This window comes from Oryctolagus cuniculus, chromosome 13 (genome assembly GCF_964237555.1).
Source record: "Oryctolagus cuniculus chromosome 13, mOryCun1.1, whole genome shotgun sequence".
NCBI lineage: Eukaryota > Metazoa > Chordata > Mammalia > Lagomorpha > Leporidae > Oryctolagus > Oryctolagus cuniculus.
The window spans coordinates 96,011,299-96,027,867 of record NC_091444.1 but is presented as its reverse complement, the minus strand read 5'-3'; the positions used below and the strand labels follow the sequence as shown (position 1 = coordinate 96,027,867).

General features: G+C 43.0%; 1 protein-coding gene across 2 annotated transcripts in view; it reads right to left on the bottom strand.

Annotated features, from left to right (window-relative positions):
* The window catches only part of ADARB2 (adenosine deaminase RNA specific B2 (inactive)), a 571,117-nt gene that overhangs the window by 17,235 nt on the left and 537,313 nt on the right, over positions 1-16,569 (bottom strand). For both annotated transcript variants that reach the window (XM_051832433.2, XM_051832432.2), the window contains one exon: positions 9,331-9,512. In XM_051832433.2, coding sequence (XP_051688393.1) covers positions 9,331-9,512 — 182 coding nt within the window. The remainder of the gene's footprint in view (positions 1-9,330; positions 9,513-16,569) is intronic.

Genomic DNA, 16,569 nt, shown 5'->3' with positions numbered 1-16,569 from the left:
TTGAGTCAGGACTTGAATTCAGCCACTCTTATATGGGATGCAAGCATCCTTGCATGACATGCTAACTGATATATCAAATGCCCACCCCTGCATCACCCATTTGAGATTATGTTTTTGTTTTTTTTTTCCCAATTCTTTTTAACACATTTAGTATTTGCTTTAGTATGAATCTAATGGAGTTGGATTTTCTCAGGTTTTGTCTGTTTGGACATGTTATCTCATTATTATTTCTGAAAGATATGAGATTTTAAGTTGAGATTAATTTTCTAATAGTATTTTAAAAAATGCTATCTCATTCCTTTTTCTCTTCCAAGAACCAGGCACCCATCTGAGTTAGTTCCTTTAAAGTTAATCTGTCTGTTATGTTCTGACTGCTGTTAAGATTTTCTTTTTCTTTTTAGTAATTTTACTGCTTAGATGAGGATTTGAAAATTCTTCTTCACAGGTTAATATAATTTTTAGATATATAGCTTGATGCTTTTCATTTCTCTTAGAAAATTATTTCTTATGATCTCTTTAAATAGTATTCCTTCTGTATTTTTCTCTTTCCTTCTGAGACTATTACTAAGTGCATATTAGATTTCCTCACTTTGTCTTTTCTCTGTCTTTTATGTTTTCTTTTTGTGGTGGTTAATTTTATGAGTCCACTGGGCTAGGCTCTGTCAACCATAAGTCTAGATGTTGCTGTGAAGGTATTTTTGATGCTATTAACATTTGATTCACTGGATTTTGGCTAAGGCAGTTTGCCCTCCATATTTTGTGTGGTTCCATCCCAACACTTGAACAAAGACTGAGGTGTGACACAGAGAGGGAGAGACTGCGAAAGAGAGAGAGAGATGTTTCATCTCAGGGTTCACTCCACAAATGGCCGCCATGGCTGGGACTGGGCCAGCCAAAAGCCAGAAGCCTGGAACTCTATCCACATGGGCGGCAGCTGGGCCATCTCCTGCTGCCTTCCTAAGTGCACCAGCAGGGAGCTGAATGGGAAGTAGAGCAACTGGATCTTGAACTAAAGCTCACATACAGGAAGCTCAAAAGACCCCAGACAGAGTCAACCACAAAAGACCTCCAAGGAACATTATAGTCAGGTTGTCAGAAGTCAAGGACAAGGAGAGAATCTTAAACACAGTGAGAGGAAAACATCAAGTTAAATATGAAGAAAAGCCTATTAAACTAACAATAGACTTCTTTGCAGAAACCCTACAGACCAGAAGATAATGGGATGATATATTCAAGATTTTGGAAGAAAAAAAAATTTCCAACCATTCTTGTCCTACAAGAACTCCTGAAGGAGGTCCTACATCAGAAGTAAACACCATGAGGAACCTGTTTGGTGATACAGTGTGTTAAGTTGCCTCTTGTGACACTGGCATCTCATATCTGAGCGCTGGTTTGATCTATGGCTGCTCCACTTCCATTCCAGCTCCCTACTAATGCACATGGAAAAGCAGAGAGTATGACCCAAGGACTTGGGTTCCTGTCACCCACATGGGAGACCTGGATGGTGTTCTGGGCTCCTGGCTTTAACCTGACCAAGCCCTTGCTGTTGTGGTCAATTGGGGAGTGAACCAGCAAATGGAAGACCCTCCCTCTATTTCTCTGTCCCTCTCTCTCTCTCTGTTTCTGTCACTCTGGCTGTCAAATAAATAAATAAGTCTTTTTAATAAAAAGAAATAAATATCATGAAAACACAGAATAGTACAAAATTCACTAACAAAGATTCACAAAAAAGAAAAGAGAATCCAAATTTATGATAATAGAAAGTGAACAAAACACAAATATAAATGGCAATAGAGACAGAAAGAAACAGAGAATACATAAAACAATCAGTAATCAATAAACAAAATGATAGGCTATTTAGCAATATTAACATTGACTATGAATGGATTAAATTCACCAGCCAAAATATATAGGTTGGCCGGGCAGATGAAAACAATAAGGCTTAACTACATGCCGTCTAGCAGAAACTCACTCCTCAGGCGGCGATGCACAGAGATTGAAGGTGACAGGTTGGAGAAAGATACCACGCAAATGGAAACGGAAAATAATCAGGAGTAGCTATACTCATATCAGACAAAACAGACTTGAAATAAAAACTTATAAAAAGAGGCAAAGAAGAACATTACATATTAATAAAAGAACTGGTTAAGTCAGAAGATATAATAATTATAAATATATATGAACTCCATGCTAGATACCCAAATATATAAAGAAAATAGACCTGAAAGGAGAGAGAGATAGTCTCTAATACAGAAACAGTGGAGGATTTCAACACCCTACTGTCATCAATGGACAGGTCACCCAGACAGAAAATCAACAAGAATACATCAGATTCAATATGTTGAATCATGCTATAGAGAAAATGGACATAATAAACAATTATAGATCATTTTATCCAACAACTACAGAATACACATTTGTCTCAGAAACACATGAATATTTTCTAGACTAGACCATTTATTAGGCTAGAAATCAAGCCTTAGTAAACTGAAAAAAATTGAAATCACACCATGTATTGTCTCAGACCAGAAGTAAAACCAGAAATCAGTAGGAACAATAGAAAGTTTACAAATTGAGCAACATTCTCTTGAATGAATCATTGAAGATTCATCTTCAATGAATCACTGAAGAAATTAAAAAGGAAATAAACAATTTCTTGAAACAAATGGAATTGAAAGCATATTTCAAAGTCTGTACAATACAGCAAAAGCAGTGTTAAGAGGGAAATTTATAGCAATAGTGCATATATTAAAAAAAGAGAAAGATGAAGAGCAGAGAACACTCCTATCTGCTGGTTCACTCCTCAAATGTCCACAACAGCCAGAGTTGGGCCAGATTGAAGCTAGGAGCTGGACATTCAATCAGGGTCTCCTGAATGGGTGATAGCACCCACATACTTGCTGCCTCCCTATGCACATTATCAGGAAGCTGGATGGGAAGCTGAGGTGGGCTCCATCTGATCACCGGCACTTCAATATGGAAAACACGACAATGCCTGCCCCAAGGACCACTTTTTAACCCCCTCCTCCATTGCTTTATTTTTCCACAAGGGCCTTATATTTTGTTGGTTTATTTGTCCATATTCTCTACCTGGATGTGATCACTCTGACATGTGGATTTTTGACCATTTTCTTCCCTGCTCTATCCCAATCGTGTATTCACATATTCATTGCAGGATTAAATTAATGCTAAGATTATGTTGGTAAACTTCTTGGTATTTTGTATAAATGACATGTATTGACTACAGAAGTATTTTCCTTGGACTGGTGACAATAGGACACAGATATATATTTTTAAAGGTTATGTTTCATGCCAAAATATATGGAACATTTGTATGTCACTCTATAATTTATCTACATTTTTACATAAAGATAATATTGCAAATTACTTGTTCTATGGCTAGAAAAAAATAGTTGCTACAACCCACTGAGTTATTTTACAAAATACTATTATGATCATTAATTTTAGAAATCTCTCCTGAATTAGAGGCCTGATACAGCATCTAAGATTTTTCCACTTAATGTGACAATATTTAAAAAAAATCTAGATTCACACAAAAATGTGAATATAAATGGAAACAGAATGCAAAAATAAGGTGATATTGGGCACAATTTACAGGCTACCACTGGTGTACATTTTGATAAACATCAAACTTTTCTCAGACTAATTAAGTTTCTATGAATCTTGGAAGTATGAAAGGACTTCTGACAGAAGCCTCTACTACTCATTTTTACTATTTCAGGAAAACATGCACTGTGAAGAAAGACAGCTGATGCCCTTTATCACCAATACTGTAATATTGTAATCTGTTCTCCATGTGAACAGAAACATTGAGTCCTAACTGATAGTCCTGGCAATCAATTCTCTGGGTCTGTCTCTCAAATTTCATGTTCATTGCCAAGACCATGCTTCTAGGCTGTGAATATAATCATATAGACTGAGTCTCACATTGAAAAACATATCTGTAACAGATGCCATTAACATGAACACAGAGTTTATTTAACCATCCGGATTTTCCCTTTGTTGAGATTGTCTTTTCTTCATGTAGAAAAACAAATTTAGCCTTGAGGTTGAAAGCTCAGAGAAGCATATATCGCATATATCTCAGCTTGGGAGAACAAGCTGTCAAAGTCACTTTCTATTTCGTGGATCTGTTTTTTCCCCTAAAAATATGAGTATTCAAAGCATATATTTTTATTACTTATTATCCTCACCATTTTTTCACCTTATTGAGCTCACTAGAAAGACAAAGACAGACTCCTTTAGGGTAGCTGTTGTAGTGGTGCAACTTTTGCTTAAAGACTCAGAGTTTGCAACAGTACTGATGTGGGGTTCTGTTCTTGAAGTTTTGCCACAGGTTCAGCCCAGTCTGTGCAGAATGTTTCAAGCATATTTTTCAGCATTTATATGCATCCTCTCACTGTGCCAATAAGGGTATCTTTTTCAGCTTGGCTGATCTTTGTAACCCAGAACTGATTTAGCCGTATCTAAATTGCAGTGCTTCATCCTACTAATAGGTAAACTTCATCTTCTAAGGCAATTCCGCAAACTGACCTTGAGGGACGCCCCAGGAGAATTTCATTTGCTTGTCTGACTGTTTTAACTGTTATCCCCACTCAGGATCTTTCTCTGTTTTGTTGCAAGAAATCACGACTTTCTTTAAAAATCTACATTAACTGTCCATCAGATGGGCAATGCAGTTACTGCAAGTGAGATACGAAGTTTAGGCTCATTTGCATCTCCACAACAATAAAAATCACATTCTAAGCCATCACATAATATAGACTGAAATGTCTAGTCAGATTGTACTTGTTGGGGTAGGGGTAGATATCATTTGGGGTAGGGGTTGGATAAGATGTCTCAGGTGTCTTATGGTACTCAGTGACAACAGGTGGTTTTGAATTTATCTGTTTATTATTTTTTAAAATCCACTGCTTCCACATTTATGATTCAAAATTCCCGCTTTTATTTATGTTGACATGTTCCCAGATGAACATATAACTTAAAAAGAATATTGAAAAGAAGCTAGATTCCCGGGAAGAAATATGCTAGTATTCAAAAGGTAGATGAAGACGTCTCCCTGGACAGCGGTTTGGTAAGGACAATGGTGTTTGTATTTTTTTTTTTATTTTCTTGTGCTTATGAAGTTTAAATAAATTCTTCTAGATTCTGCAAACAGAAGAATGAGGACAACTGAGGGAACCGGAAGTATGAAATAAGAGAGCACTTGACACTCATCGGAAAAGAAGCTCTCTTCCAATTTGACTTAGAAATTAAAGAACTTTACTGAAATTTTTGGGGTGCCCAATACGGGAACATTTTCATTTAGTTCCAAACCAGTGGTTTTTGGTCTTTTTTGAGGTCTACCCAGAGCTGTTTTTGCTCTTCAGCCACATCTTCAGATAAATCTTTTTTTTTTTTTTTTAAATTTTTTTTGACAGGCAGAGTGGATAGTGAGAGAGGGAGAGACAGAGAGAAAGGTCTTCCTTTGCCGTTGGGTCACCCTCCAATGGCCGCCGCGGCCGGCGCACCGCGCTGATCCGAAGGCAGGAGCCAGGTACTTATCCTGGTCTCCCATGTGGTGCAGGGCCCAAGCACCTGGGCCATCCTCCACTGCCCTCCTGGGCCACAGCAGAGAGCTGGCCTGGAAGAGGGGCAACCGGAACAGAATCTGGGGCCTCGACCGGGACTAGAACCCGGTGTGCCGGTGCCGCAAGGCGGAGGATTAGCCTAGTGAGCCGCGGCGCCGGCTTCAGATAAATCTTAAAACAAGAGAAAGAAAAAAGAGGAAAAAGGAAAGACGGAAGTTGAAACTGGGCCCAAAATGATATTTTTTAAGAAAAGAGTTACTGAAATTCTGTATCGCTTAAAGAATAACCCAGGAGTTAGACTCCTATGAAGACGCCCGCATCCCACATCGACTCCTAAGAAGACACCCGCATCCCACATCGGAGAACCTGGGTTTGAGTCTCGGCTTTGGCTCCCAGATCCAGCTTCCTCCCATGCTCATCCTGGGAGGTAGCAGGTGATGGCTCCAGCAGTAGGGTCCTTGCTACTCACAGGGCGGGGACCCCGACTGAATTCCCTGCTTGAGGTCTCAGTTCCAGCTTCACTCTGACACAGTCCCGGCTGTTATGGGCATTTGAGGAGTGAACAAGTGCATGAGCACTCTCTGTTGCCTCTCCCTCTCCCTCTCTCCCTCTCTCTCTCTCTCTCTCTCTGTACCTCTCCAACAATAATTAAATACCTAATAAATCATTTTGTAGACCTCAAATGTGAAGCAATTTTTTTTTCAGTTCCTCGCCTGGCAATACACGAATCATAGTGGTTATCTCAGCTAGTGTGAGTGAACTCTTAGGCAGCTAAGAGTTTTAGACAAGCTTCAATGGGCTGATTTGCCTCATGCACACCAATTCTCCATTAATCAGATGTTGTGTCTCTTCTTCAGCTGCTCTTGCTTTGCGTGATTAGTTTTTATGTGAGTAAAGAAAGACATCTGTCATAAGAAATTATGCCTCACTGCCACAGGGTGCAGTGTGGTACATTGAAAGCATTTGGGATTTACAATCAGTCAGATCTGAGTTCAAATCTTTGCTTCCTAGTGATAACTCAAGCTTCTTAAGCAAGGTATTGAATTTCTGTGAGTCTCTATCCGTATTATTAAAATGGAGATAATACCAATTGCTGTTGGTTGGTGTCAGGATTGATTGGGCTACGTCATACACTTGACATTGGGAGGGAATCCCCACTCAACCCGGGTTACTTCCCTTCTCTAAATGTTAGAGCCATTCTTTAAATAAGGCTTCTGTACTTTTTTTTTTTTTTTTTTTTTTTTTTTTTTTTTTTTTTTTTTTACAGGCAGAGTGGACAGGGAGAGAGAGAGAGAGAGAAAGGTCTTCCTTTGCCATTGGTTCACCCTCCAATGGCCGCCGTGGCCAGCGTGCTGCGGCCGGCACACCGCGCTGATCCGATGGCAGGAGCCAGGTGCTTCTCTTGGTCTCCCATGGGGTGCAGGGCCCAAGCACTTGGGCCATCCTCCACTGCACTCCTGGCCACAGCAGAGAGCTGGCCTGGAAGAGGGGCAACCGGGACAGAACCCGGAGCCCCGACCGGGATTAGAACCCGGTGTGCCGGCGCCACAAGGTGGAGGATTAGCCTATTGAGCCACAGCGCCGGCCTTCTGTACTTTTTAATAACTATACCACTCAAACCAAGCCCCTCTGAATTCTCTCATCTCTCAAGCCCAAGAAAACCGGCCAAAGGCTGTTCATTGCCCATCAGCTATTATTGTTCCAGTTCCAGGACCCTGGAGCTCTGCACACAGCTTACAGAAGCAGATTATAGCTTGGACCTGTGAGATGAACTAAAATCTGTCCAGCATGCACTAACCTCTCAGTTAGTGGCTGAGACCCTACTCTATCTATCCTCTGTCTTGGGGTTGAGGGAAAGAGCCAGTGACCTGTGGACAGAAGTGGGGCTTATGGGGACAACATGATAGTGACTAAGAGAAAATGCAATTTGGGTAACACTGCCATCAGCATGTAGGTGTCATCCTGTCTTGTTAATATTTGTAAATCAATGTTTGTTCACTGAGAGGTGAAGTCAAAATAAACAAACAAGTACTTAGCATTCCCGGATTAAACAACGTTACCCTCTTTTAAATAGCCTTGCTGAAGTTCGCTAACTTTTGACGTCAAGTCCTCCTTCACTGGACATTTGCAAGCCTCTGTAATGGAGCAAGAATCTGTAGATTGGAGCAGGAGGTAAAGTCCAAATGAGTTGATTTTTAGCTGACTACCTGAGTGCCACAAAATCCTCCACAACGCTAACAAAAAACTGATTCTTGGCAGAGGCTCTCGGAATCAATCTTAAGAATAGGAATCCCGGAATTCGAAGATGTTGAGGAACTGGGGTACAGGGGTACAGGGGTACACATTGGGGAGAACCCCTCTGCTGTCTCTATTTTAATTTTAAGGTCTGTGATCCTATTTTCCACAACAGTACACAGAAGATTTTCAGTATTTAATTGGTGAATATTGTAGAACAAACGGACAAGCTTGGAGTTACTTCTGTGGCAGGAGTTACCTTTTCCTCTGTGCTATTTTTTTTTTTTTTTTTTAGTTCCTACTACTGCTCCCATGAGGCTCTATTTTACCTCTGATCTTATAATTTGGAACAATTCTAGAATCCTGGGAATAAATCGTAAGCCCAACTGCTCTCAGCTGTTTCATTTTATTGGTTTTTATTTTTTTCTTTTCCCCTGGGGGATTTGGTGTGACTTAAACCAGCAAAGCTGTGGGTGTTATTTATTTATTTTTTTGCCCTTGGAACAAGGAAGGTGTGCTCCTCAGGCAGAAGCAGTCTCCTTGCTTCCTCAACATATCTGCCTGGTTTTGCCATGAGCAGCTCTTGAGAGATTTCTCTCTCCTACTCCAGCCAGGGAAGCAAACACCAAGATCTAATGTGTTCCTCCAGGGCTCCAAGATGAGGCTTTAGGGGTGTTGTTAAAATCTCAGTGGTCCTTCCCCCTGCTTGCAGTTTCCCCATCCCTAGAATTTCCTTAATGTGGAAGTCTAGTGGTCACAGCGGATAAATGCCATCCTTCCAACATGCTAGCAAACAGCTGGTGGACATGGAAGTTCACGGCTTCCTCAGTGTTTGCGTGGTTAGGTGACCCTTGATTTCACAGCTGACCCTGTGTCAAGTGGCCTGGCTGGGCCTCCCCATGTAATGTAGGTGTGTGCTGGGAGACTTGGGAAGGCCTAGGGATCTCTAAGGGCAGGCACTTGGGCTCTGTGGAAGACAGGAATTGTGGTCCACTTCAGTGCTGGCTGAGCCACCTCACTGCCTCTGAGATGTGTGTCCCTCCAGGCCCTACTGCAAGAAGCACTGGGACCCTTGGTTCTAGTGGCCCTGCTCCAGCCGCCTGGACCTGTCTCCCACCTTCCTTCCTGTTCTCTACATTTCTTCCTCCCTGCATCTCCACCAGCAATGTCTCTGGTAGAGCAGCACCAGGAGGGTGCGCCAGGTCCTCTTGCCACCTGCCTCATTAACAGAGCCTTTTCCTTTTTAACTGGCTATGCAGACACTGCAGTGAAAACGACCCAGTGATGTGGGATGAGCTAGGTCCTGTTATGAATTTATAATAATACCCTTCCTATGCTCAGAGATGCACTGTAACCTTTCACCTCTTTGCTTTCTTAAGTCTTCGGATTGTCATGAAGTCTTAAAGAGTCGCTGGCTACAACAGGTGGCTCTGTTGGGGCCTGCACGCTGCTGGCGTGCTTCTGGGATGGTGGCGTTGGGTCCCTCAAGACAGGGTTTTCTTACCACTGAGAAGGGGTCGGTTGTGCCGGTATGAGGTGGGCAGCTGGCCGATGTCCTCCATCCTGTGGCTCATGACCCGGGAGAGGTGGCCCGTGTGGTGTAGGCTCCCCACGACGATGCTGTGGAGGTACACGGGCTCGATGAAGTGACAGAGGAGAGCGCCTTGTAGTCCCAGGACATTCCACCTGGAGGGAGGAGCGAAGGCACAGTCAGCGGAAAGTTTCCTTACCTGCTGGGAAGCTGCAGAGAGAGCAGCTACTCCATCAGCCCTGAGCACCCTGGTAGCTGGGCTTGTGCAAAAACACTGGTGACTTTCTGCCCTTCAGCTCCCTGGTCCTTGCAGTGTCGCTCTTTACATCATGCAAATGATGGGAAGGACGCGCCTGGGAGCTCGCCAGGCACAGTGGAGTCATCACGGCGGCTTTGGCCTGTGGCCACTAATGATTTTGAGTGGCTCTTTACGCTGCGGGACTGAGCTCTGACAGTGCCTCTGCATGTTAATAAACCTGACTTCCCTTTTCGGAAAATGAGTTGTGAGTTGGAGAGGAGGCTGGCTGTTCAGCCAGGGACTTAAAGTTAGATTTTTAACAAAAGGCACTCTGTTCCCAAAGTGAAACTGAATTTTGCCTTTATGTTAGCTGGGAAATATTAGAAATTGAATTTGTTTATTTAAATTTAGGGATAATTTTATTTTTTTCTACTCCCTTTGTTCCTTAGCAGTCAGAATGACCTACGGTGTCGAAATTAAATGAAATGACATTAATAGATTTGGGTCTGGGGATAAATTTGCCTTTAGAAGCCCAGATGAGAGATGAATGAAGGCCATGTTCTTTGAAAGAAACAGAGCCTCTGGGCAAATGTTTTTTGCTTCTTCAAGCAAATATTTCAGGGGCATTGTCAGATTTTAAAATTCAAGTGGGTAAGAGATTCCTCGTATCTGTTATTTAAGGCAACATTTTGTGGTTCCCACTTGAAATAATGTGTTCCAAAATCCAGCCTCCATCGGCCGCAAGCATTATGCAGCTAATTTCTTACATCATTGTTCTTTTCATTAATTAACATTTCTCCACTGTTAGAGCAATTATTGTGGTGCCTCCATGCTGTACATCTCTTTTCATGATTAATAAGGAGTCATTATATTTCCCTTCCTGAAGCAGTCAATTAACACAGAATTCTTTCCATTAATTACCGCATGTCTCTCTACCTGGAGAGCAATCTGCTCCGAGAACCTGTGACACCAATTGCTTTAAAAAGTTCTCTTTAAATTTTATTCCAAAAACACAAGCAATTTAGCTGGCAATATTAATTTGCCTCAGAAGCATCGCGGCGAATGAGAAACATCTTTTAATCTCATGCAAGAAAAGGCAGCCATCTGGCTGGTGAGAATTTCAGGGAGCCATGCTCCCACTCTCCCTCCGTAAATGCAGGTCATTAAAGTAATGTGTTCATCTACATAAAACTCAAATGGAATATAAAAGGTAATATTTATATACAAACAATTTAGTCCTACAATTTAAACAGTCATTGGTTTTATGAAACATTTACTTTAGTCTATCAGATTTGCATAACTTCATTTAAAAAAAAACTATTTGTGGTCACTTCCATCAGTCATATCGTTTTTCTCGGAAAGCAAGGAAAGAGCTATCCTTTGGATCCATATAATCCTACCAAAGAGTAAACGTCTAAAATCTTCGAAGGAAAGAACATTCCTGAAAGAAACAGGAGTGCTTATTACTGATGGGGAGGGATCCCTCTGCTTGGCGGTGCCCTGTTTTTCTCACTACTATAGGGCAACACTCTGAGTGAGACTTTCTCTCCCTCATTTTCACTGATGAGTTAGAGAATGGCTACAACACTCAGGAGAGGAGTTTTTTTTTTTTTTTTTTCCTGATGTCTGAACTTTTTCTCCAAAGAAAACCACCATTAGTTTTGAGTAGTGACTGTGAGATTTGGCTTTTTCCCTTAAATCTGAGACCAGAGGAGAGACCAGAAAGGGAGGCAACAAAAACGAGAGTCATCTTTACCTAATGTTGCAGATGCTGGTTTTGCTGATGTGAAGGATGCCCAGAAAATGCTGCTGTTTCTTGCAAGGGACTCTGGGTTACAGAAAATCTAAGCAGGGCCTGTTAATTCCCGGTCTGTTAGTGGAGTTTTAAAATTTCATATTAATTTAAAGAAGCAAAGTGTAGACCTCCTTTGTCATCAACAAAGCACGTTTTTAAACAAGTCAAGTATTTAAAAATGAAATTAGTTCTGATGTGGTGGTGCAATGGATTAAACCTTTGCTTGCAATGCTGGCATCCCGCTTTGGAGTGCCAATTACACTCCCAGCTACTCTGTTTCCAGTCCAGCTTCCTGCTAGTTCACCTGGGAAGGTAGGAAAGGAATGGAAGATGGCTCACATCCCTGGACCCCTGCCATCCATGTGGGACACCAGGATGGAGTTTCTGGCTCCTGGCTTTGGCTTGGCCCAGCTCTGGCTGTTGTGATATTTTGGGAGTGGATCAGTGGATGGAAGGTATATTTATCTGTCTCTCCCTCTCTCTTACAAACAAACAAACAAGCAAACAAAAATAAATCTTTAAAGAAAAAAATAAAATTAGTATTCCCCAAAGAAACACCATGGTACTCTAAACAATAAAAGCATGGGCTTTGAACAAAATTTCTGGAACATATTTGAGTGGTTCTGATTCTACAGGATCGTCCAAAGACAAATAACTTCCATATCTGATTTCCTCCTAATAACCTTTACAATAAAGAGAAAATCAACCTTCTCCTTGCCTGGCTATAGGACTTTAAACTTATTCAGCTAACACGATCAATAAAACCAAATGTCTTTCTGAATATAAACTGGAGAATTCTGAGCACTCAGGCTTGGATAGAAAAATACCTCTCCTTTTGTTCAAACAGCTGATATTACTGCAATGTTGACAGAGAAAGAAATCCCATGTCCAGTTTTCAATATAGATAATCCCTAAATAAATATATTTTTGTCTGTTTGTCAATCATTGAAATACCATAGATAAGTGGGAGAAAGATCTTGGAAAAAGGCTGCCTTTCTTTAACCAAAAGAGGCAATCTCCTTGTCTAGTTCAAACCGTGGCCTCCACGTCACAATGGGAATGATGACAAGATTCCTAGAGACAGGCTCTACATCACACTGTCATTACAGGCATGGGCCGTGGAGATGAGACAGAGAACAGGGACTGCCATGGAACATTTTGGACAGCTTGTGTTCCTGCCTGTTGTTTCTGCCACCTTGGTGTAGCCTTGGGAAGAGATGTGACGCTAAAATTAGAATGAAGTCTGCAGCAAAGTCTTCAAGTACCACCGTCAATACATACCTTCTTCATGTAACACTCTTATATCTGTGGGCCAATGTTTGCATGTTTGAATGTATAATACCTATTGGGAAAACTCCCTATTCTGTGTCTGAAGCCAGTGAAGCCCACAGTGAGGATAGGTGAAGTGAGGAGATCCTGCTTTATCTGCAAGTGATGCCTGGGTCCTCCTAAAGATTCTGACATCACTGGTCAGGGTCAGCCTGGGAATCAGCATTTTCAAAGATCCTCGCATGCTTCGAATGTGAGCCAAGGGTGAGGAGTCTCACAGCAGAGTAGTTAGCACAGGCTTGGAGCAAATAAAATCAGGTCAACCCACGTGTTGACACTGGCCGACTGGATCACCCTGGACCACCTCTTGCTGCCTTGAGCAGCAATCTCCTCAGTGGCCTCAAAGTGCAGCACCTGAACCAGCCGTACGGCATCAACGTGGGGAACTTGATAGAAATGTGCATTCTCCTTCCATAGCCTTAGCAGCTCATGACAAGAGCCTTGGGTGGTCACTGACGTCATAAATAAGAGTGTCAATTGTTATATCAACAACAGGAGTCACTGTGCACTTGCTCCCCATGTAGGACCTCTGTCCTTAATGAGTTGTACTATGAGAATTAATGGTAAAATTGTCTTCAAACAGTACTCTATACTTTGTGTGTCTATGTGAGTGCAAACTGTTTAAATCTTTACTTAGTATAGAGTTGGTCTTCTGTATATAAAGTTAATAAAAAATGAATCTTAATGAAGAATAGGATGGAGAGGGAGTAGGAGGTGGATCGGGAGTGGGGGTGGGAGGGCACGTATGGGGGGAAGAACTGCTATATTCTAAAACCGTGCCTATGAAATTTATTAAATAAAAGATTTCTAAAAAAAAGAGAAATGTACGTTCTCGGGCTCTATGCCAGACCTGGTGGATCAGAGACCCTGGGACTCAGAAGCGCATGTTGTAAGAAGCTCTCCAGGTGATTATGATGCTGCTAAAGTTTGAGAAACGAGGGTATTGGTTTTCACATCAACAGTATGGTCCTGATAGTAGCTGCTTGTCAAGGCACTTGAGTACAGGAGAACATTTAATGTTCCTGTCTGGAGGTTGACACCTCCTTCTCTCTGTATTCTTCCCCTGCCTCCATTTTCACATCTTCTTTCTCCCACCTCTTTTGCAAAGACAAGCAATAACGCCAAGCCAGAGACACTTCTGCATAAATAGCCCCTTTTCAGCTGACTAGTATCTTTCCTTAGCCTTTCTAAGTGAAAGAGAAGACCAATGACTCTTTTGACTCAGTAATATTGCTGCTGGAGATCCGTCCCATGGATACTCTGAATAAAATGTCAGGGTAGGCTGGCAGCGCAGCTCAATAGGCTAATCCTCCGCCTGTGGTGCCGGCACACCGGGTTCTAGTCCTGGTCTGGGCGCCGGATTCTGTCCTGATTGCCCCTCTTCCAGGCCAGATCTCTGCTGTGGCCTGGGAGTGCAGTGGAGGATGGCCCAAGTGCTTGGGCCCTGCACCCCATGGGAGACCAGGATAAGTACCTGTCTCCTGCCATCGGATCAGGGCGGTGCGCCGGCCGCAGTGCGCCAGCCGCGGCGGCCATTGGAGGGTGAACCAACGGCAAAGGAAGACCTTTCTCTCTGTCTCTCTCACTGTCCACTCTGCCTGTCAAAAAGAAAAATGTCAGGGTACACGTATGAGGGCAGTCTGCAAAGCAGACAAAATAAGACAAAAGGAAAAACTGGAAATAATCTGATTGCATTTCAATAGGGAGTGTGTTAAATCAAGTACAGTTCATACACAAAAAGGAAACAGCTGTGTTGGTCCCACAGCCTGCCTGAACTCTGCAGGCATGGGCCACCTGTGTCCTGTGTAATGGCTCCCTTGGAGCACGTCACAGCCCTTCTGGTCTCCATGATGCACGTTCTTCTCTGTGGACGCTTTACTCTCCTAGCCAGCCTCCTGCCTGGCAACTCTCCCTACCCAAGGTAGGACAATTGCTGTTGCTTTAGAATCTCCATTCTCTCTTGAGCAGTCACCTCCACTACCATCCCCTCTTTTCAAAGCTCCAGCTGCTGCCTCCTCCTAATATGGGCACCTCTCATTACCAGCAAGTTTTGTACTATTTAAACACAAGTCTAATATGTATCTCAAGATGCATGGTATAAGGTAAGAAGGGGGACTTAACTACATATAATAAGGAGACATGCTACATACAGCTTGTCCATTCACTGAGCAGCTGTGTCATGTTCCAAGGTTAAAATAAAACATCAGAGTGTGTGGTGGATCTCAGTTCTGACGATGGTCTCAAAGGTATCTCCCATCACTCAAGTGCTTCTTAAGTGTGGCCTTGATGCCAACAGGATGGGTCTTGTTATCCCTTTCCTTGTTCAGCTGGCTTGGGATGCCTCAGCTGACAGAGACAGTGGGAGTCATGCTGTGAGAGCTAGCTCCAGGGATGCACACCTGGAGCTCCTGGTTGCTCCCTCCAGACTCCCACAGTCCATAAACAGTAACCAATCCCACCCCCACCGCCTGGCTGAGCTTCCAGTTAATGATCAGCACTAATCTTCCAGCCAGGGGAGAACACCGGCTTGAAAGTGAGTCCCTCAGGGCTGGCGCTGCGGCTCACTAGGCTAATCCTCCGCTTTGCGGCGCCGGCACACCGGGTTCTAGTCCCGGTAGGGGCGCCAGTTCTGTCTGGGTTGCCCCTCTTCCAGGCCAGCTCTCTGCTGTGGCCAGGGAGTGCGGTGGAGGATGGCCCAAGTGCTTGGGCCCTGCACCCGCATGGGAGACCAGGAGAAGCACCTGGCTCCTGCCTTTGGATCAGCGTGGTGCGCCAACCGCGGCAGCCATTGGAGGGTGAACCAACAGCAAAGGAAGACCTTTCTCTCTGTCTCTCTCTCTCACTGTCCACTCTGCCTGTCAAAAAAAAAAAATAGTGAGTCCCTCTGCTCCCAGGCTCAGCCCCAGCTAACACCATATGGAGCTTTCTATGAGATTATCAAGTTCTGCAGAAACGGCCTTTGAACAAAATAAGTGACTTTTGCTGTTTTAGGTCACTGCGTTTGGGGATGGCTTGTTACACAGCAAGAGAAAACGGATTTGGAGCCTTTTACATAGTTTCAGGTGATCTACGGGCTACCAGTGACTCTTCTGAAAGTGTGTATACTTCATGGCAATCAAAAGATGACTTGAATAAGGCAACCTTTGTGTGTGTGTGTGTGTGTGTGTGTGTTATGGATTTTGTGTCCCTCCTGAAATTCATATGTTGAGATCCGACCCTCCAGTGTGATTGTATCAGGAGCTGGGGCTTTAGGAGCTAAGTCATGGAGATGGAGCCCCAAGGAATAGGATTAGTACCCTTATAAAAGAGGTCTCCTCGCTTCCACTACGTGAGGCACAGCAAGAAGGCAGCAATTTAGCAACCAGGAAGCCCTAACTAGGCTCCAAATCTACCAATTTCTGCATCTGGGACTTCCAGCCTCAGGAACCCTGAGAAATACCTTTCTGTTTATTAGACCTCCAACTTGCAATATGTTGTGTAGCAGCCTGAGTAGGCTAAGACACTGACTACAGAAGTTCGGCAGTATGAACATGGGATGTCCACTGATGTCAAGGTTGGGATCAGGGGGACTCTGTGTCATTTCAGATTAATTTCTGCTGAAAGCAATTACTTCCACTTCACACAGCGTCTTGTTTCTCATCTCTGAAACCTATTTCAGAAAGTCCTTTCTCTTGACACAGTATCTCACGCCAAGTCTACCCCACAATAAACTGGCACAATGTAAAAATTCTCTGGAGATCAGCAATGAAATTGATGGTTCCTAATCACACCTTTCCATTTCTAGGTCCTAAGAGTTCCCTTTCCAGTCACCTGTACAGGAGAAAATTCGCTGACCCCGAGGGTGTGACTA